Source organism: Sminthopsis crassicaudata, chromosome 1 (assembly GCF_048593235.1).
Source record: "Sminthopsis crassicaudata isolate SCR6 chromosome 1, ASM4859323v1, whole genome shotgun sequence".
NCBI classification, from domain to species: domain Eukaryota; kingdom Metazoa; phylum Chordata; class Mammalia; order Dasyuromorphia; family Dasyuridae; genus Sminthopsis; species Sminthopsis crassicaudata.
The window spans coordinates 378,628,236-378,651,697 of NC_133617.1; the positions used below are offsets into that span (position 1 = coordinate 378,628,236).

Genomic DNA, 23,462 nt, shown 5'->3' on the forward strand with positions numbered 1-23,462 from the left:
GTTAATGGGATGGCCATTATTATAGGCACCATCAGTGCCAATTTTTATTTGTCTCTTTACCTTCCATGTTCATTTAGTTAAATTCAGCACAATCTTCTAAGTGTCTGCTATATGCAGGGCATTGAAAATACAAAGGTAAATAAGACAATGACTGTTTTCAAGGAGGATGTGTTCTACTAGTTGTGAATTGAGGATATGTTGAGGCCATCCTTCTTTGCCAATGCTACAATCCTACTCCAAATCACCTTGGCTGGCCTTTTATAAAAACTACTAAAACCGGTCTTCCCATTTTTGATATCTTCCCCATTTAATTCTTCTTATACAACTTTCAGATCATTCATCATATACAGATATGATTGTGTCACTGTACACAGAGAAGCAACATGGAATAGTAAAGAAAAAAACAAAAAACCTATAACTCAGTACTGTTCTTTCCTGAGATCAAGGCCATTTATCTACTTTGAAATTTCTTGACTTAACCACAAGGACTGAGTCCTGCCTGCCATTTACTATTCATAAAACTGTGTTCATATCATTAACTTCTCAAAGGGAGCCCAAACTTTTAAATATATAAAAAAGATTTTCATTAATTATCTGAGAGGATTATTTTGAGGAAAGTGCTTCATAAATTGTAAAGGCTATTATTATCATTACTGCTCAAAAACCTTCAGTGGTTTCACTTTGCCCATGGATTACATTCTATACCTTTTTGCCTAAAACTTCAAGCCCCTCCCCCAAATGCCTGCACCCTATCTTTCTGGTGTTACCATATTTACTTTCTTGTAGCTATTTATTCTCTTTAATCTCAGCTACTCAATTATTTATGTAGCTAGATTTTAGACTTCTTGGGGTTATGGACTGTATTTTATTGCCCTCCATCTCTATCATATTCAGCTTTTTATTTAGTAAACACTTAATAAAATACTTTTTTGAGTCAAGTTATCTTAGCAACCTGGTGTGAGGCAAGAAGGAAAGGATGTCATAAGTCTCATTATACTGAAACTGAAGTAGAGCTTTCCTGAAATCATAGTAGGGTTGCAGTTGTCACTGGAGCCCCAGGATTCCAGGAAGCTTCAAAAAGACTAGCACATTCTAGTATTCTAGCACAGAATCAAATCAGACAGCTTCTTTAACAATTCCAGAATGCTTTCCATAAGAGAATATTACTCCTATTAAGGACACTCATTGGGTTAAAAGACACTATTAACTAAATATAACTAACTCTAAGGAACTAAATACTTAAATACTTAAAAATAATGTGTGATACTTGAGAAATTCTTTAGTCAAACCTGTAGCTGATTAAGAATACTCTCCATAACACCTCAACAATGCTCACCCAGTGTTTGCTAAAAGACATCTTTCCCTAAGTGTGGTCTCATAAAGCAGGTTCAAATATTAATATTTAAATTGTATTATTGGTGGTTGGAATGGAGCAAATACTTAGGGAATTTAAGGAACAGTATTTTGTCACAAGTTTAAGAAAATCCCAGGCACATACAATTTAATATATAGGTTTGGAAGTGGGAGAGCAGTAGTAGACAAAAGTAAGGAAAAGAAAGTACTATATTTGTTCTTAAGTTTTTTCATATAATGACTGTTCTAAAATGTATTGTTTCCTTTAAAAAAAAATAAAATAATGTGTGATAGATATTAGTAAAGAATTTATATAAGTGCCCTTATTTAGAAGCATAGAATCCTAGATTTAGAGCTAGACTATCTAAGTCAATCTCTTATTTTACACATTTAGAAGTTTGACATATACTCTAAGAGTAGAAATTGTTTATCAGGGTATGAAATAATCTTTTTTTAACATTTGTGTATATTTTTGTAGTCCTTTAGTGAAGAAGATTCCTTTAAAAAGTGTTCATCAGAAGTGGAAGCTAAAAAAAAAATTGAAGAACTCCTTGCTAAACTTTTGAACAGGTAAGTTGCCTTCTAGATGAATTATTTGTTTGTATTCTATATATTGTACATTGAAAGGATAATTGATTCTTACCTATTATAAGTTGTAGATTAAGTTGAAGGCTAAAAATTAAAAGATAAATTAACTGTAGAATTTTATGATACAATGACAAGAGAAATGATATATCCATTTTTATGCGGTTTCTTTTTCTTTTCTTTTCTTTTTTTTTTTTACTTTTATCAATTAGAATTTAGTAATTTAGTATCTACACCAGGGCTCTTAAAAGGAACTGAGTTTTCTACTTTTCCTGAAGATTACTTTGATCTGCTCTTTGACAATAAGAAAGTACATGGAGTTTTTTTTCAGCAACAATTGATATGCCTTCCTGTCTCTGAAATGAAAGTATTGCTATTTTCTTCTGCTTCCTGAAAAGAGAAAGGGTGACATAGGGACCAAGATTTAGAAAGTCTGGTCTTTGAGCTTGCTGTAATCTACAGGGTGTTTTTCTAAATCTCTCTTGGAAGAAGCATATTCATTCTTAGATTAAAGAGGAATTAAAGACATTAATATACAATGCTTTGAAGCTTATTCTTTCAGTTTATAGTCCCTCCTTACCTTTTCTCAGATGTTAACATTATAAAGGTATGACTAACTCTAAAGAAAGTTATATGAAAATTTGACTAGTATTATGTAATAATGCAAATTTGATTTTGAGTTTCTTCTGGCACCATAGGCTTAGCAAGTAAATTCAGCTTCTGATCCATTTGCTACCACATCTTCTTAAATAAATTCTCTAGAGCATTGTTCCTTTTGCACCCCATTCCCCAATTCCCTGATTGGATTTCCTGTATTACAGGATTATAGGGTATAAACTATGGTGATATTCTACTTTTGGACTGAGGAGAGAATCCAACAATAAAAAAAAACTAGTATGTAAAGGCAGAGAGGCAGTGATTACAGAGACAGTTGAGAGTTGCCTATGAGCCCCTAAAGTTGAATTTCTCTAGTTTTCCTCACCACTGGAAGCAAGGTTCTCATCTGATCAGCATAATTATACAGTTTAGAGTGCTACAGTCAGTTGAGGACAGATGAGTATGACCCAGCTCCAATGTTTGACTCAGCCTATCCTGGGAAAGGCTGTTGTGGAATTGGGTCATGCAAATCATCTTATCCAAATCTAAGGTTATTCTAAACCCCTTGACATTTCACCTTACTGCTCATCTTTAGAATTAGATTATTTAGTTTCCAATTAATTTTTGGTCTTTTTTTTCTCCAGGGCTTTTTTACATGTAATTTTTATTGCAGCATGATCTGAAAAAGATGCATTTACTATTTCTGACTTTCTTCATTTGATTTGGATGTTTTTATGCCTTAATACGTGGTCAATTTTTGTGTAGGTTCCATGTACCACCAAGAAAAAAAGTTTATTCCTTTCTGTCCCCCTTCAGTTTTCTCCAAAGATCTATCATATCTAACTTTTCTAAAATTCTGTTTACTTCTTTAACTTCTTTCTTGTTTATTTTGTGGTTTGATATTACTAGTTCTGAGATCCCCCACTAGTATAGTTTTGCTGCCTATTTCTTCTTGGAACTCTTTAACTTTTCCACTAGGAATTTGGATGCTATACCACTTAGTGTATATATATATATATATATATATATATATATATATATATATATATATATATATATATATGTTTAGTATTGATATTATCATACTTCATTATGGTACTCTTTAGCAAGATGTAATTCCATTCCTTATCTCTTTTAATTAGATCTGTTTTTGCTTTTGCTTGATCTGAGATCAGGATGGCTACCCCTGCTTTTTTTTTTTTTTTTTTTTTTTTTTTTTTTACTTCAGCTGAAACATAGCTCCAGCCTTTTACTTTTACTCTGTACGTATCATTCTACTTTAAATGTGTTTCTTATAAACAACATATTGTAAGATTCTAGCTTGTAATCTAGTCTGCTGTTTCTGTTTCTGTTTAATGGGTAAATTCATCTAATTCACATTCACAGTTAAAATTACTAACTCTGTATTTCCTGCCATCTTATTTTCCCCAAGTTATACTTTTCTCTTTCCTTTCCTCCTTTCCCTTTTCCCCAGAGTTTTGCTTCTGCCTACCACCTTCCTCAAACAGCCCTCCCCTTTTACAACCTTTCTTCCCTTTCTTATCCTTTTCTTCTTCTATTTCTGTTCTCCCTCCTAATAGTCTCCCCTTTTCCTTTCTCATTTTCCCTCCTACTTCCTTATAGGGTGAGACAAGTTTCTTTATCAAACTAAATCTGATATTCTCTCTTTGAGCTAAAACTGATGAGATTAAGGTTCACACAATGCTCATCCCCCTACCTTTTTCCATTCAATTGTAATAGGTCTTTTTTTGTCTTTTTCATGAGATGTAATTTACCCCATTTTATCTCCCCTTTCCTCTTCTTCTAGTACAATCCCTTTTTCATTCCTAATTTCTTTTTTTATATCATCACAATAAAGTCAAACTACACTTAAAACCTTCTAAGTATATCCCTAACAAAGATACAGTTCTCAAGAGTTAAACATACCATCTTCCCATTCAGGGATGTAAACTTTTTAACTTAAAAAAATATTTTTTAAAATTTCCTTTTTATCTTTTTATGCTTCTCTTGAGTTCTGTAGTTGAAGAACAGATTTTCTGTTTAGCTTTGGTCTTTTCATCGAAAATAAATGAAATTTGTTGAATGTCCATCCTTTTCCCCTGAAAGATAGTGCTTAATTTGGTTGAATAGTTGATTTTTGGCTACAATTTACATAGTGATTAATTGGCCCTAAAATAGTATGCTTTTTTTGTATAACTTCTTTTAAAACTTTATTTGTTTTCTCTTTTGTCTCTTAGAGTGCATGTCAGTAATAATTTCATATGGCCAGGGAAAGTAGATAAAAAGGTTGTTAGAATTATTGTGTTTAAATTAAGACTAAATAGTGAGAACTCGAGAGGATATCTTACAAGTATATGGACTTAATCATAATTATTTTTGTTGCTTTTTGGTCTTTTAAATTTCCTGGTAACAGTTGCAGTTTCATAGATAAGAGACCTCCAAAGTTAAGTGAGGTGTTACTACATCTTATTTGGAAATTATTAAATATTATGGTTCCTTATTTTCAGAGTATGTAAAGATGGAAGGAAGCCACATACAATAAGATTAATCATCCGTCGGTTTTCATCAGATAGACATTTTAACCGTGAGAGCCGTCAGTGTCCTATCCCATCTCATGTAATTCAGAAGTTAGGGACAGGTATGGGCTTATTTTATTGACTTTTTCAATTTGTTTTCCTTATCATGAATAGCCTTTTGCTTTGGTTTAATTTGCTGTATCGAGAAATTTGGTTGTACAAAGTGTCACTTGAATTTTTAACAACAATTAAATAATGAGAACTATGTCAGAAGTACAGGCTGTTGTTATTCCCTTGTAGTCCCACAATTGAACCAGAAACACATGTAAAACACCTTTTCTTTAAATAATAGTTAAGAAATATCTTTAAAAGAATATTTTTCTTAAACAAATTAGTAAAAAAAAAAAGTAATATCTTACATTAAGGAGGAAAAATGTTAAGGACTTTTTACATCCTCTCCTCTCATGGATATTCCATTAGCAGTAACTATTTACAAGCAGTAACTGCTTAGTTACATCAAGTCTTAAGAAGCTAATTCCAGAGTGTCAAAGAATTTTGGGTAGAGCTACCCTGTCATAGATAGTGTCCAAGTCTAGTCTACGCCAGGGTATAGGAAAACTGTTTTCAAATATGGAGAATTTGTAGGCTAACTAAGCAGCTTTAAACACTTATTTTCATTTTAGGATTCTTTAGAATAAGCCAAATGTTAAAGGCAATATTCTCTGATGCAAAGTGCACTGGACTTGCTGTCAGGAGATCTGGGTTCAAATTTTGTCAATAAGTAAGCTTCATGACTCTAGGTCAGTAACTTCAGTGCCCCAAACCTTAGTTTTCTAACTTGAAAGACAGAATAATAATATTTGTAAGACCTACTTCAAAGCAGTTTGTAAATCTTAAATCTATACAAACAGAAATTGTAGTTATTATAATAATCAGTAAAATTATGTATGAAAATTATCTGGAAGCTCTAAATTTAGGCTTTTCATATCATCCCTTGGAGTCTTTTTACCTTTTTCCAAGTATCTTAATGATAAGCCTATTCATTAGGTTCCCTACTGTCATTTTTGGCTATGAGTTAATTTTGCTTCCAAAGTGATCGATATAAAGATAGCAGTGGAATAAGTGGAATGAAGTCAAGGTAAACAGTTGTTATAGGAATAAGGCGACTGCCACTTTTGCGCCATCAATAATGATGATAATAGGAGATATTTATCTATTATTTTCACAGTTTTGCAGAATTCTTTGATAATATGCATCATATCTATTGACTCTCACAAGAACCCTGTAAGTCAGACATCACAGGAATTATCATTGTCTTACAGGGAAGGAACCTGAGGTTTAGAAAGTCTAAGGTGACTAAATCGGATAGTAGGGGTTGTGCCAGAAGTCCATTTTTCACTAAAAAAAGTCAAACTAATTATTTTCTCTTTTCAGATAAAGAAACTCAAACACAAGGCAGTTAAAAAGGCTTTCCTAATTCAAAGGGGTCAGAATTGCTTATTCTTTGGCACTGTACTGCTTCTAATTTCTGTTACAGTTAGTAATCTTAACTTGTTCTAAAAGCAATCAGAAATCCTTTTTTTCTTTAAACTTGTTGAAGCTCTTGGCAATTTTAGAATTAAATACTACCTGTAATTCATTTTACTTTCTATGTAATAGTGAGATATCTCAGGGTTTTTTCTTGATTTTATCAACACTTTAAATCTATTCATAATTAAGCTCTTGGTTCTAATAATTCATTCAAATGCATTTATTTTTCTTACCTCTTTTAAATAATTCATTTAGGAAATTATGATGTTATGACTCCAATGGTTGATATACTTATGAAACTATTTCGAAATATGGTAAACGTGAAGATGCCATTTCACCTTACCTTCTAAGTGTGTGCTTCTCCAATCTTAAATCACTACCTACCTCTAAGAAAGGATCTATTGAATTCTATTTAACACCGTCATCATCAACAACTTCACACTCTGGCAAGCGCTCTTATGTAAGTGCAGAGATCAGGGAAATAAATTGGGTTGTTCAAATTGGGTTGTTCAGATTGTTTTCAATTTAAGTTCATGAGAGTCCAGCTCTGGTGCTGTGTGCTGCTTTCTGTGGGTTATGTTTTTATTCATTTATATTTCCAGATGCTATTATCCTAGAGTCTTGTGTATATGAATTTTAACATTAACTATTCATCTAATCTAGAAACGGAACATTTGCACCATTGATTAAAATAGCTGATGATTTCTTTAATGGTGTGCATCATATAGCATAACAGTAAAGAAAGTTAGGTAATTTTGAAAGTAGGAATAAAGTTATGGACAGTATTGAATAATATAAAACCAAGCTTAAAAGCTAGACCTTTCAATTTTCATTTCCATAAACATCCATTTGATATTAGCAGAAAGCAAATGTTTTTTCATAGTTCACTTATCTATCGTCCTGGCATTTTATGAACTCTTAATAGTAGCATTTATATAGATCCACTATTGAATGATATTTATGTAAAAAATAGACAATAGTAAAAGCTGGTAAAAGTCAATGATATTTTTCAGTGATTAAAAATAATAATAATTTGTTAGTCCTTACTATGACAACCCAAAATGGAATGATTAACAAAAATACTGTCTTCAACTATATAATTCACATGTAAAATGAGGCTGTCAATTCACTTCTTAATTTGCAGTGATTTATTATTGTTCATTATAATATGTTACTTGGAACTATTTTAAAATACTAATTTGTAATTTTGAAATGTGGTTTTAAAGTGAAAACAAATATTTAATTAGAATGTTAAAGACTGATTTACTAAATAAGATTGATTAATTTGGTGAGCCTATTCTAGTTATAAGTTTTAAGTAGGCACATAATTTTAAAATATTAATATCAAAAATACCTAGTTGCTTATAGGCTATTATGGTGCTGGAGATGGCAACAAATTCAGTGAGATTATGTAGATATCATTTTTAGGACAAGATGTTAAAAAAACTTCTTAGCTTTAAGTTACATAGAATATAAATTTTAAAAAATATCTTTTATATATTTGTAATAATGTTTGATAAATATCATAGTAATGGTTTTTCTTCTCTAGTGTTTCTATTATTCTTCATAATAGTAATTTTCTCAAACAACTGTCCTTATTGCACTATGAAAGGACTTATCTTTAAAATTATGTTGGACAAATCAATTTCCCCTGGATCTAAGTTTTTTATCTCTAAAATGAAGGGGTTAGACTTAGTGATCTCTAAGGCTCCCTCCAGCTCTAAAATTTTGTCTTTAACCAGTCATGTTTACTTTGTAACTTACTAGTGATTCATATACCTGGAAGGATAAGTCATGAGGCATAGAGGAAGTAAGGAACAAACCATATATTGTTAGAGCTAGATTGCCATGGTTTAGTCATACTTAGCACTTGAAAGTAACCACATGAAGTTTTGAAGCCTGTTGGGGGAAAGTGCATGATCCCAGATTTATATCTAGAATAATGTATATTCATATTTTAACATGAACAGAAATATCCTAGCATGAATGTGGATGTGTCATGGGCAGTTTATCGAGGAGATCATATAATTATATTTTAAAATTTTTGTGTGTTTTAGAAAATGAAAGATACTCATATGGAAGAATTTTCACAAGACAAAGAAATAAACTGGGATTTTCTACCAAGTGGAAGAATTGAAAGCATAAGAACTGGAGAGTCTCCATTAGATACTACAAATTTTACTAAAGAAAAAGAAATTCATGATTTTCCATTTCACTCACTTCCTGAGGGTATTGACCATGAAGTCTTTAAGCAGCTTCCAGTAGATATTCAAGAAGAAATCCTTTCTGGCAAAACTAGAGAAAAAATTCAAGGAAAGGGAAGTTTGAGTTGCCCATTACATGCTTCTAAAGGGGTGTTATCTTTCTTTTCTTCAAAACAAATGCATGACATTGTTTCAAATCCAAGAGATCATTTATCCAGTAGCAAACAATTAGCCTCTATATCTACTAGTGAACCAGGTACATCAGGTTTAAGTAGCACTGGTTCCACTTACTTGTTTAGCCGCAAGGATTCTCCTCACTATTTAGACAGTGAGCTGAGAGATGAAAGAATGAGTCAAGGACCTAAAGAATCCCAAGGGTTCCATTTTTCAAATACAAACCCTGCTGTGTCTATATTCCATTCTTTCCCAAACTTACAAAGTCAGCAACTATTTTCCAAAAATCACACCTCCGATAGCCATAAGCAGCTTACAGGCTCAGTTTCTCAGCATCTCAGTCTTACAGAAAACAGAGAGCAAGAATCTGCAGAGGAGGAAATTACTTTTCCTTCTGGCATTGACCCTGCAGTTTTTTTTGAATTACCAGAAGATGTTCAAAAAGAACTTTTGGCTGAGTGGAAAAGAACAGGATCCTCTTTCCAAACTGTACATGAATAAGCATGATGAGAAAAAAAAATCTAAAAATATGCCAAGCAAATAGTAACAACATTATGTTCCCCTCAGTCTAACAGCTTATTAAGGTGTTTGATATTAAACTGTTTATTAGGTATTCAATAATGTAGAAATCTGACTAATATGAAACATTACAGATAAAACACAAACAGCATAAAGGAGGTAAACTTACATAAAGCATAAAAGTGTTTATATCAGAAGTAATAATGTAATATATTATCTTCCTCTCATTTTTAAAGCTATTTTATATTGAAGATTTTCAATAAAAAGAATATCATGGTCAGCATTAGTACATATTCCATAAATTTGGGAAATGTATGCATTCATATGTAAATTTAAAATATTCACATAATGCTGAGCTGAGGAAGTTAAGGAACAGTAATAAATGTTTCCTTTTTAAAATTTGAAGCAGCCCAAGAACCTCAGCTCACTGAGAGGTATGAAAATATGAAAAACTTTAGTTCCAGATAACTTATTAAAAAAACATAGACTTTGCCTCAAGTAACAAACATGTATTCCATAATGTAAGTTGGCAACAAAATATTTAGGTTTAATGGATGGATCCAAACACTATTCAAACAATTCAACAAGCTTTTATTGGCTGTACTGGGTAGGGTGGATGGGAGCCAGAAGGTGAAGACTCCATAGGAAAAAATGGGTTGTCATAAGAATCCTTGTTTTGACCCAAATGGTAAGTAAGGGAAATTTTAACTTGCCATTTTTACACAGGACTGGGGGGAAAAGATATATTGCTATACCTTTTGATATATATTTGAAGCTGGAACTTCCTTGCCATCAAATATGAGAAAATTGTTATTTTCATCTCAGTTATTACCATCTCCAGCCTCCCCATCCAGGTCAAAAATTGGCATAGTAAGGACACTCTATGCTTGTGACATAAGTGTGTCATAGCACATCCGAATATCCTGGAACATGGTTAGGAAACAATTTGGTATTTAAGGATATGGAGGAGATAAAGAAGAATCAACAAACTTGACCCCTCTTAAGGAATTTACAATCTATATGGAAATAATCGATAGCCATGAAAAAACTTGAGAATGTTTACAAAGCAATATGCATACAAGTGAGTACAAGAAACACTCTTTAATATCCTTCTTCTATTTAGAATTCCATAACTTAGTTTTTGGACTCCTTAGAGAATTTAAGGAGTCAGTGGTTACTGAGAACATTTCTTCTTTGTAACCCAAAAGAAGATTATAGCACAAATGTTTTGAAGGCAACTAAAATGAACTTTATAGCAGGAATGTTAAAAGCTTATCAAGATCCTGTAACTATTTGGAGCGCTATATAGATGTACTTTATTTAAAACATTTTTTAATTTTCCAAATTCCAAAAGGTCTATAAGGCTAAACTCATCAAAAATTGATAGAGTTTATAACTTCTCTCAGATAATTTATTTTTTGACATAGTAATCTATCACTGGCTGCTTTCAGAATTTAACAACATAGCTATTTAAAGTATATTGACCTAAGTTCTTAGTTATATTATAAAATGTACTTGACTAATCATTATCAATTGTCAGTCAAGCATATGTCATGGTGAATAGAATTAAGACTTTGGAATAGCTGTGGAAAAGTAAGAGACATATAATAGGCAATGACAGTTTAAAAAACAAGTCTTTTTAGGGATGCATACAACTTTTAAATATAGTTTTACAAAATCTTAAAAAAAGATTAGAGGAAATAAGAATTCTTGCATCTATGCTTTTTTACATCCTTTTTCTCAAAATTATTATGATTTTTAGGCTGAGAAATTTCTATCTTATTTCTGATCAGTCACATTACTCAACTGTCCTTTTTCATGGCTGATACTCAAAATGAGTTTCAGTTCAGTGCAATAAACTTAAAAGTCATTTTATATGAAAGGCATGATACCAGGCACTAAAGTTACAAAGATTATAAAATGATGCTGTTACTGCCCTTAGGGAGCTTGTGTTCTCTATGATTAATACCCTTTTTTTCCCAAAATATTCTCAAAGAGACCACATCTGGTTAAGGAGGTAATGTGGTAGATTGGGAACAACATTGAATTATGTGTCTGAATACATGGGTTTGAACACCATATCCACTACATACATAACCACTGAGTAATCAGTAACTTCATACCAATAACAACCTTTCTGGGCTATAATTCTTACCTATGAAATGGGAACTTTGGATCAGATGATTTTTGAGGTTCTTCCCAGATCTAAATCCCATGAGGATTTTGAGTGCAGGAAAGACAATAATAGCTCATTTTTTAAAAAATGTAAAAGTTATTTTTCCCACAACCTGCAACATAGCTATTACAAATTATGTTTATTTTTCAAACTATAAAAATGAGGCATAGAGGTAAAAGTCACTCAGCATGCCACAGCGAGTGCCAGAGCCAAGATTCAAACACAAGTACTCTGTTAAGATCAATATTTTTCCCACTGTACCACATTTCATTAATGAATTCAACAGTTTGGTAATTTTCACTAATGTCATAAATGCTAAAGGAGAAGCAGTGGCAAGATCAAGGGGTATAGGTATGGTGATCTTATGTTGTAAGACACTCTAACTTTTAAAGTGAACTAATGCAAACTGTTTTAACTCTTGTTTTTTTTACAGAACATGGAGGGAGAAGCATTGGTTCAGATGGTACTCTTGTATATATACATACACAGGCATTGAATTTCATTTTTAGAATCATGGTGATAGCCATGTTTGAGAAATACATGATTGAGTACACCTTTGTTTTGTAAGGCTTTTCTTAATTTTAGTAGTGAGCAAGGAGGAGCCCAAGGAGATCCATCATACATGAAACAAAAAGTGAATTTCTAGGGAGTACAATAATCTACATCATGTTTATCTGGCCAGGTTAAGTCCTATGGCATTTGCAATGAGCTTAATATCTATTTTCAGTTGCTGAGGAGGACTAAAGTTGAAAAGAATTTGCTAGCCAGATCTTTAGAGGAGGATGAATGATATTTTGTGGTCTTCATCTTAAAATAATTTTGCCATATTTAATGTGGTATGGGAATGGCAGTAGAAATCAAATTCCATTTCTATTCTAAAATAAATCAAAAGATTTTCTGAATTACAAAATTATAGGTAATATTATTGAATATTGGAACAAACTGAGCAAGCTAAAAATATTCACAAAAATATATCAGCTTACTACTATCCTCCTTTCTATAAATAACCCTTTATACTATCCTGGAGTAATATACAATAGGAACATATTAAATTTCTTCTCGTTTTCCTACTCAATAATTATTTATATAGAATGCTTATTAAAAGGAAATTTTACCATGAGTGCCCTTTGCCTATTGAAAAATGCATAAGGCACAGGAACACTTTATAAGGTTTTTTTTCCTTTCTTTAACAAATATTTCTATTTAACAAGTCCAAGAGCTCATTTTTCTTGGGAAATCTCAAAATCTTGTGTTATTACCTATGTATTATCTATATTTTCTTATTACCTATTTTCCTTAACAGCAAATTGCATAGGTTTTTGGTATGTTCTTTTTTCATTCCTATCTTTTGACTGTGTCTATTAATAATAAGAGATTGAAATAGTGTCTATTCTAAATCTAAAAATTAAGTTAATTTTAATAGCCACATCCCATTAAGTTAGCATAATCATGATGCCTTTTGCTACATATTAAATTGTCTGAATAGGAATGTAAACATGAAATTGTTACAGATAAAATATTTGACAATTTTGAGGATTTCAACATTGTTTTCATGATTTTCTGAATACCATTTGTTGGAACTTTTGACAGAAGTTCAAAAGCATAATGAGTTAAAAACATCTAAAGGAAAATACAAAATTCCAATTGAAATGATTACTGAAATTCTTTTATAAGAGTTGAACATTTAATTACTTTGTAAAATATGTTTAGCTATCGAACTGAAAGCTTTTTTTTAAAATCAAAAGTAAGGGGTTTTAAGTTCACATAATAACTAAAATCCTACAAAAACTTCCATTTGTAGCTGACCTAATCAAAATAAGCTAGACTTTATTTTTTTTAAAAAATTACCAAAAACTTTCTATAGTACTAGTAATGAAAGATAAGGAAAATGAGAAAAAAAAAATTTGAAATATAAGCAATTTATTGGGGACAATTAGATGCTTTAATGGATAGAGAAATGGACCTGAAGACTAGAAGACCTGCGTGTAAGCAGTGAGACCCGAGGCAAGTCATTTAACTTTTGTTTGCCTTAATCCACTGGAAGAGGAATCACAAGCTGTTCTAGTATCTTTATTAAGAACCTTGAACAGTTTAGTCTAAAGGATTACAAAGAGGCAATCTTTAAGACTCTTGTTGTAGGTTTAATCATATCACAAACCTCTATAGGGCAGTAGGCTAGTATTCTAATACTAATTATTAATGGGTAATTGTGAAAAATCTAAGAAAATATTTTTTTTGTTTTGTCAAAATTTTGTTGAAATTTCAAAAGTATTAAGGCACAGTAGTGTACAGTTCTCAAATATCAGAAAAATTATATAGTGTAACTCTCCAAAATTAATAAAGACTATTAAATTTAGAATCGTTATAGGAGATCATAGTAAACACAAAATCATTCCTTTATTTATTTCTTGGTTTCTTGTATTACCCATCTTTTAAAATTGATACACAACTTTCTTATGGTTAGCAATATAAGTCCTAGCGGTCTGGGAAAGTTTTAATCTTAATTGAAGAACTTTATAAGAAAAATGGAATGAGAGGTCAGAGTAAGAAAAAATAGTCTAATCTTTTACCTTAAACCTCTTCTATTACATAGAAGACAAGTCACTTAATTTACCATCTTCACTCATACTCTACTGGCAAAATGGGGATATTTATACCTCTATATTACATGAAAGAATTACAAGGATCTATAAAATTTTTTTCTTGGGAAAGGTGCCATTTAGAATTCAATTAAAGCTGATACGATAAAAACATTCTAAGCTACAGCTTAGAATAACTAAGCTGTAACTTTAATAACTACTTTATTAAAACTATCTTCTGAATATTTTGACCAAAGAAAACAAAGAATCTAGCAACTATCAGGAAGAAGGACTAGAATTAAGGGAGTAGGAGTTAGATTCTCCCTTTAGTTGACTTCTGCTCTTAGGTCACAGTGGTTTCAAAAGTGATATTTTCTCCTATGAATGTTGCCTTCTTTACTTTTCTTCCTAAAAAAAGACATAGGAATATTCCTATATCTAATGGAAAGCCATCAGAGTAGCTGAAAGTGACTTTCCTTGGGAACTGTGTTTCCATCCCGATACTTTGGCCTTTCCATACTTAACATATTCTGATCATCTTTTTTGAAGGAAAAATAGAAATAGTGGTTTAGGAGAAATCAGTGATTTATAAGGATCAGGAATTCTGAATAGCTAAATTGCTAGTGCAGAAAAACATCTTTGAAGTGTGCAACATGCAAGCTAATATATAAAAATTGTTTAAATAGAAATGCTATGCATTGTGTGATAGACTTATAGTTTTGTGGATTTGTCAATCCAGTTTTAAATGTTAGACATTTTATTTGATATATAAGTTGAATTTTTTCATTATTTATGGTCTTATTATATAACATCAAATTTAAACAGCCAGTAAAGTGAATGAAAAAAGTATTCTTTTAGCTTTATGTTGAGTGCTCACTATGCTGCGTTTGTTTGCTTGATTGTAATTTTATTCAGTAATATTTCTCAGAAAAAAGCAAGGTACAAGTGATGCTTTTGATAATTAATGTTGTTTATGAGATAAAAGCTATATTTAATGTTGTTCCTTATATAACAGTTCTTAGTAAGAACCCCTGCAAATGTACATGAGAATACTAACATAAGATAATGGCATGTATATATTCCACATTGACTGTTAGAAGAGGATTGAAGAAAGGACATGATTCGGGAGCCATAGAATCAACTCATTTCTTATGTAGTGATGATGAATGGCCTTTTGGGGATGCATGTGCTGAATGAGCCTTTTGTGCCTTTATTCCATCTTTTGCATCATGGATCAAATTCAGTAAGTTGGTGGGCATTGTTGCCTCAACCACAGCACGGGATAAATTTCCTCTCAGTTCTGGTTGTACATACATCACCAATTTGGAGTAGCCAGGATTCCTGCAGACAAGAGAAGAAAAGCAATAAAAAACATTCTTGGATTTACATAATCTTGTTTATTTTGAACATGCTTAAATATATAATCAAAATTGTTATTGCTATGATTTTTATTTTGTAATTCTATTCTACTTGTAAAAACTAAACATTTCTTGCTTAAGAGTACAATTTACTTATTATTTGGAGTGTGTATAACTTAGAAAATCTGTGGTACTAAATCTGTAGCCCCTATTTCTTATGTGGTTTAGAGAACTATTTTTAAAGCATTCCTGTTCCCCGCCTATAGAATTTCTTGCTATGTGGATAAAATGAATACACTGGAAAGCCCTAAATATTAAAAAATATCAAATTATTTTCTCTCTTGTCTGTTTAGGCCAGGGAGGCTTTCTTTCTCTCTACCATAACAATAAGGACTTACTTAGAAGGGATGTTTAGGGATGCATAAAATTGATAGTGCAAAGCTTTTCAGTAAAGGTCTCCCCTCATAGATAAGCTGATCATGTACAAAATGGTGGTTTATATAATCAAGAAGACAAATCTATTTGGGAGAAAGTTAATAGCTGCTGCAAATAGCCATAATGAGCCCCAACTTGGGATTGCCAACAAAGCGACATACAAACGTATCAAGGTCATATGAAGTAGCCATGCCTCACATGGAAAGCCAGTGCTGCAAATGGGTCTTGGACATAGAGAAATCTAGCAAAGGACTGGTTAATGTTGGCCCCATGTCACCCAATCATCAACTGTTGATGATGCCTTAATTCTTATTCTTTTCTGGTAGTTAAGAGATCCAGGATATCTGACAATTATCTATTTAAATCTGTGATCATTTCAATTGGTGTAAATAATCAGCAGAGCTAATTAAGAGCAGAAAATGCAAAAAAATGTTTTTCTAATTCAACTTTTATTTTGCCTTAAAAGTTGTCCTTGCAAGGTATTATCTAAGTCCTTCATTGCAAGCAAACCTATTCCTTTTTTAAATTTTGCTGTATTTTAAGACATTTTTGTTTGCAAAAAATAAACAAAAAAAAGTTGATGGTTAAATCAAAAGATTTATATTAAAAAGTAATTGAGTAGTTTTTATATAGTTATATTCTTACTTAATAGAAATTAACTTCCTAGCACTCAATAAATGAAATATATCAACTTTAAGAAAGTTTTCTGTGAAGATTATATTGCCAGTTTTTCTAGTACAGAACTTTCAAATATTTTTTTCTGCAACTAATTTGAGAAGAGTAATATTAGTAATATTTCTAGGTACTGTGTTTTTAAATTTTTTGAGGTTTTTCTGTTAAATATTTTTTAAATTGCATTTCTGAGATAGTATATTCAGGCAGGTTTGTATAAACTTGAACAAAACTCTTAAAACAGGTAAACATTTTGCCTTTTTCTGGGTACCCAGTTTCTTCATGTTATCCTCCTGCTTCCTAGATCACTATCATATCCTACTCAGGCCTACTTTACCTGAGGATTGCTTTGATCCAGGGTCTGGCCCTCTCCCATTTCTCCTATCAAGCTCATCCATTACATGCTTGCTTCTGCAGGGAGTTGCCCCCAGTTAGCTGTTAGATGGAAGTGATTTGATAAATTCATTAATGGTGAGGTGTTAATTCTTAAGACTTAATGCATTAGTTATCCATGGCTATTTGGCTTAAAAAAAAATATTGGGATGATACAAAGGAATGAATCTTGTATAGAAATGCAAATCATCAATTATAGGCTAGTAGGGTAATAGTTTTGTGAATAGAAAACTTTGTAATTTGCTCATCTGCTTATGTTTAAGAATGACTTTAAACCTAGAATGTTTTTCCCCAAATAAAGTACATCTCTCTATAATAGAAGTTAATGGGCATGACAGGATTAAGTAGAATTTCACAACAAATCTTACTAGAATACATTTTGTTTCTTTATCGAAGATTATCTGTATTTTGTATTATATAAAGTGAACATTTTTTTAATGTGCATGTCAGTTACTTACTCTGGCAGTGGTGAACATACGTAGCCACAAGGATTGTTATAACCACGGATATAACTGGAAGTTGGAGGACATTGTGGATATTCCACACTAACAGCTAAGTAGTTTAAAAAAGAAATGCATTTTAATGAAAACTTTTCCACAAACATGCCAAATATAATTTATAATAAAATATGATACAGCAATATATTCTCTAAAGAAAATACATATGAAACATTGTTTTACTTAATTTTTGTCAGCTTTCATCTTTAGGAATATACAAAATTATATATGCTCTGGTGTCTCAAACTGCCTTTAATTAACTGTTATTAAGATCTGAGTTTGTTTTATATGGATCTTTAAGGATAATAAATGGTTTTTCATTTTTGTATCCCTAGGAACAAAGATCAGATGGTTGACCTAATATCAAAGTTTTTTAGGTGATTCTTAGACAAATTAATAAAGTTATAGAAGAATCATTAAGTTTGGTACTTCACTCTGCCCATTCTAAAGATTTTCATATCCTGAACTCCATAGGGCAGAAATTATCTTATTTATGCTTTATAAATCTTCTGGTGATTTACATTGTAAATGTTTGTTAAATGAATGATTACAGGTTTTTATTCTGTTACTCTGGGCCTACTATTGAAGTGAGGTTGAGTGTTTCGCATCTTGGTTGTATTGTATCAACTCAGAATTTCAGTAAAAATGTATCTCCTTATTTCAAAAAAATCAATAAATAGAACAAAGGCCATTAGGAGATATAAACAAGCAAGATAACTTTGAAGATAGTATTCTATAATATACATAAAATATCTAATAAAAATTATTTTAAAAGAAAAGATACCTGTAACATAGATCTGAAGTCCTATGTAAAATGAGTGTTTTTTCCTATTCTACTCTATGTATGGAAATGTTCACCTAATTTAGTGTTGGTCAGGTTCAGAATTTAAAAAAAAAATCAGTAGGTGGATGTATGTAAGATTGAGAATGTTCTTTTTTGTTAATACCAAAAGAGCTTTAAAATATTTCTATGTTTAAAGTTATACTAGTTTTATGATCTAGGACAAGTCATTTAATTTCTGGGCTTCAGTGTCCTTTTTTTGTAAATGGGATGGCCTGGGTTCCTCTAAGGTCTCCTCTACCTCTCAATCTGATTCTGGTCTCTGAATTTATTTTTTTCTTGCTTTATCTTAAAAGCATAGGTTTTATGTGATACATTCCATAAAGGATAGGTTGCCTTTGATTATTCAATAAAAATATCAGAGAAGGAAAAAAAAAAGTATCTTAAGCTCCAGACAAACTGACTATTCCTAGATGTTAAAGTAATTGTAATGGGAATGAATGAATGGGAAAGCATTATTATACCCTTAGTGTGTGCTAAACATTTTGCAGAGCACTAAATGAAAAAAAGACAGTTCCTGCTGTTAAGCATTAGGCTCCTTCCCACTTCGTGTCACAATTGTGATAGAAGATACACTGGCATCTTCCTAGATACAAGCTAAAAAATAAAAGATATCTCTTCCAATAGACATATTGAAAACCTAAAAAATGGTTAGATGATTTATTAATTTTTGAGTTAGTTTTGCAAGTAAAATTGAAAATACCAGTAATCCCCACCTCACACGGTAGTTACAAAAATCAGATGAGATAAAAACATAAAATGCTATACAAATATAAGGTATATAAATTTTCTAGACTGTGTTAACTTTGGTATTCTTTTAGCTTAAAGGTTGAATTTCAATAAAAATTGTTACTAAAACTTAAATATGAGAGAATAAAGCCTGTTTATATAGCTTTAGATTAACAGGCAGCTAACTCAAGAATAAACCCACTATCGTAGGAGTGGTTTTAAAGAAGACCAGCATAGAAAAATGAGGAATCTTAAAACAATGAAGGGCAATTATTTTCATTACAGAAGAGTATGCTTCCCAAAGGACTGATGGCAGGCATATTTGAAATACTACTTTCCCCTATTTTAAAATAGGATACAAATAGCAAAAATGTGATTTATATTTAAAATTTCAGATTGCATTTAGTGTGGCAATCAAGTGAAGTACTTTATGTTCAAGTGCAGCACACGTGTTGTGTTTTGGTACATGTGGCAAGTAGTACTAGGAATCACTGGCTAGGTCTTATATGTCCAATTAAATTAGTTACATGCAATGCCCCTCTTCCTTAATCTGCTTAAGGTCTCTCTATTCCCTTTCTCCTCTTACATAGCACAGCAACTAAGCTCTGTCTGCTGCTATCATTTGGATCCACTTATACTAGAAAGACAAATGTGTCCATGATGTAATGGGCCAAATTGACCAGATGACCTGGGGCTCATCTCTGCCACTTTAAAAGGATGGATAAAGTACTCCACTGATTAGCTTCAGTTCCCTTATCTGTAAAATGGAGATAATATACTATCCAATTCACAAAAGTGATATGAAAGTATTTTGAAAACCTTAAAAGTACTACATAAATGAGGTAGTATTAGTATTGAATGGTGCTGAGGCTAGATTTTTGGGGGAGGAGGGAAAGGGGAAATTAATATCAGAGACTTGGTTCTTTGCAATACAGTGATTCATGGCAAATGCAATAGACTTGGAAAGTATTCTCCACATTCAGAGAGAACTATGGAAAATAATAGATTTGAAGTCTAGTATTTTCATCTTTTTTTTCCCCTTTCTCATGGTGTTTTCCCTTTTGGTTTGATTTTTCTTGTGTAATTTGACAAATATTTTCTCCCCACATGTTTAGAAGAAATGTACATTTAACGTATTATATTTCTTGCTGTCATGGGGGCAGAAGAAAAATTTGGAAAGCAGCATCTTATAGAACTAAACGTTGAAGGCTGTCTTTGTATATATTTGGAAAAAATACTGTTGAAAACAAAAAAGTTATCACGTACAACACATGCATATACTAAATACTTCCTAAATACAGTGAAACCAGGAATTTATAAAAACCATTCTATGGAGGTGATGAAAAGCTGTAAAGTTGAAAGATATGAATATAAAATATAAAAAATGTATTGGCCCTAGTGCCTGTTTGTAATTCAGCTGATGAAAGGGAGGGGAAGGATGAGTGGAAAAATTATAGGAGCTGGCCAAATCTCATACAGAATCAGGCTCAGAAGTAGAAAGAAAGCCATACAGTAAGATCATGAAAGGTCTTTAGCTGAAGGACCTAATTTGAATCTATGGATAAGTAGAAGGAATTTCAAGAGCAGTTAGCTCTGCAATGTTTCTAAAGATAGTTGCAGTAAACTTTCCAAAGTTAAACTTTTGGAGATAAACTTGAGGGAGGCTATCTCTTCTGGAATACTGATTTTGGAAAATAGCTAGTGTGCACAATTTGACAGGAGTGTCAAATGCACAGAAAAATTATGTGAAGACTGGAAAGATAGAATAGAGCTGGATAGTGAAGGTCTTAAATGTGTGGCCAATGTGTATTTCAACCTAGAAATAAGTGGGGAACTGTTGAAGTTTTGTGAGCAAGGGAGTGATACTGAGAGCCATACGTTGCAAAGATTTTAACAATTGTATATAGGATACATTGGAAAGGAGAGTAGCTGGATGAAAGGAGATCAATGAAATTATTTCAATAGTCTGTATATTATTAGGAAATAAAAGCCAAAAACAAATGTTTGAGGACATAATTATTTTTGGTAGAGCAAATAAAAAGAAAAATCAATAAATGACAATCTATACCAAATTATGACCAAAATGTTTCAACTTACAACTGACAATCACTTTATCCCCTTCATAGCACTTGATGTGTACTAAGTCAACAAAATCTCTGGGGGCAATTGAGCCCATGGCAAAACTATTAGTGATGGTGTGTAATATAAATGTATCCTGTAAGAAAAATAGATAAAAATTGCAGTTATTGTAAAAATTATTGTTTTTTCGAAATTATTCTCCAAAATTTTTATTTGAAAGAAAAATATAACTTGTGAATTGCATAGAAAATTACCAAATCATATAGCACACTTGTCAAATAGATTTTATTTCTATAATCATAAAAATACAGAATCACATTCTCTTCCTGCACACAGGAAGGACCCTTGGGGTCAGAGAAATGTGAGATATAGAGGGTCAAAGAAGTGAAAATGTGTTTTGGAAACAGTTTGCAAATATTGTGAACAATTTTCTGGACTTCCAAAAATTCTTTTTGATACCACCCACATTTAACAATGTTATTTCTGTTTCCTATGGCTATATCACTGGATTAAAAGACCACAGCCATTTGCCAATAGGAATTGCCATCAAGATTCTCCTTGTATTCCTCTTAATACAGGCACCACGGATTATTTATATAGCTACCTTAATTAGCAGTTAAAGGTAAATAGTATCTTCCTTTAAAGTTCAGTGTCACTTTTCCCATCTCTATGATCATAAACCCATTGCCTGACTTTGTTATCACCCTATTTTTCTCTTGCTACCATTTCTTACTCCATGATGTTTTGTCCTTATCTGTCCTGCTTTCTACTCTTAAACCTTTCCTTCTCTCCTATTTCTGTCTCCTCCTTCTATTCCTTTTCAGATAATACTCCTTTTTTTCACTACTCATAATAAATGAGTATTCATTGCTATCTGGCAATACATTTTTATGTGTAGTGATGATTCCATTGACTCACCATCAGAAGGAAACATGCTGTGTATAATTTTGGAAAAAGTTGTAGTGAATTTGTATTGATTCTCACTTAACATTTTTCTTGTGATAAAAGGTACACTTGTAAAATGGTTGGGCAAGGTTGAGGGCTAAGAAAGCTAGAGAATGAAAAATCTAAATGACCTTAGAAATAGAATCACTGATCTTGGTCTTATTAGCAATATACTGTTATTTAGTGTTGGGGATCAAGAAGTGTTACCAAAAAAATGGCTTTTTTATATGAAAAATATCAGTTTGAATTCTTTAAATAGTATATGTGCCATAATGAAGTCAAGTTCAAAATAAAGCCAAATCTCTCAGTGTTTGTCAGGCAATCCAAAAAACATTTAAAGTATGCAGTAAAAGTTGTACATTAAATAATAAATTACCGAATCAATCCTATGTAATATTCTGTATGTATGTAATGATCTATCCCATTTGCTTCTGTATTCAGGAAGATACATAAACTGAATGAGTTTAGCTGGAGTCTCTGGTATTATTCCTTCTGCCCGGTATCTAAAATTGTTAAAGAAAATAACACTTAAAAGTTAACAAAGCTATGGTTGAAAGCTATGGAATCAACTTTACTAAATTTCAAAAACAATGAAAACAATGAAAAAAGGATTGTTGTGACAAACACATTTAGCAAACATACACAAAAGGCAATTTATTTTGGTTTTCTTTACAAAAATGTTAATTATTTTAAAGTACATTCTCTATGGAATTATTATACCAATGAGTGTCTACAGCTACCTTTTTAAAAGAAATGTTTTCAATTTGTATGGTTTATCTGCATCAAAGGAGAAAGCTCCCAAATCAGTGAGATAACAGATCAATTTGAATAGACCATTTTAATTGAAATCCATTTTCAATTTACTTAGAATATATCAAAATTATTCAAGCCCACTTTTAATCATTTTATTTTTCTGAAGATATAAACACATCAGTGGAAGACATGCATATAGAGCATAGCTTATGGCCCTAATAATTAAAAGTATGCAATGTGTTTTAAGTGGAAAAATCATTTGCATTAGCTGTGTGTGATCCCTGGCAAGACACAACCTTAGTTGCCTTGTGGAAAAAAAAATAAACTAAAAAGCATTTGTACTGAATTAGAAACCAAATTATCCAATATGGAGGCTCCAGTTACCCATCTATAACAGGGATGTTGTAAGGAAAATGTGATCATGCTTATAAGTTAGAGATCCTTAGAAGAAAGTCTGAGAAAATACTGACCAAATTGTAGTAACCCATTTATTAAAAATAGTCCATGTGCACTCACAGTGCATGTGA

The 23,462-nt window shown here is 31.7% G+C and overlaps 2 protein-coding genes across 4 annotated transcripts in view; one reads left to right on the forward strand and one right to left on the reverse strand.

Annotated features, from left to right (window-relative positions):
• POLI (DNA polymerase iota) overlaps positions 1-9,758 on the forward strand; it is a 32,967-nt gene extending 23,209 nt beyond the window's left edge. The window contains 5 exon segments of the mRNA XM_074279387.1: positions 1,832-1,923; positions 5,043-5,173; positions 6,837-6,923; positions 6,926-7,041; positions 8,639-9,758. Of these exon segments, the coding sequence (XP_074135488.1) occupies positions 1,832-1,923; positions 5,043-5,173; positions 6,837-6,923; positions 6,926-7,041; positions 8,639-9,460 (1,248 nt within the window). The 3' untranslated portion in view covers positions 9,461-9,758.
• Positions 9,759-9,838: 80 nt separating this feature from the next.
• STARD6 (StAR related lipid transfer domain containing 6) overlaps positions 9,839-23,462 on the reverse strand; it is a 42,617-nt gene continuing 28,993 nt past the window's right edge. For all 3 annotated transcript variants that reach the window (XM_074279395.1, XM_074279396.1, XM_074279397.1), the window contains 4 exons: positions 22,559-22,685; positions 21,256-21,373; positions 17,550-17,643; positions 9,839-15,574 (listed from right to left, as the gene is read on the reverse strand). In XM_074279395.1, coding sequence (XP_074135496.1) covers positions 15,376-15,574; positions 17,550-17,643; positions 21,256-21,373; positions 22,559-22,685 — 538 coding nt within the window. In that variant the 3' untranslated portion in view covers positions 9,839-15,375. The remainder of the gene's footprint in view (positions 15,575-17,549; positions 17,644-21,255; positions 21,374-22,558; positions 22,686-23,462) is intronic.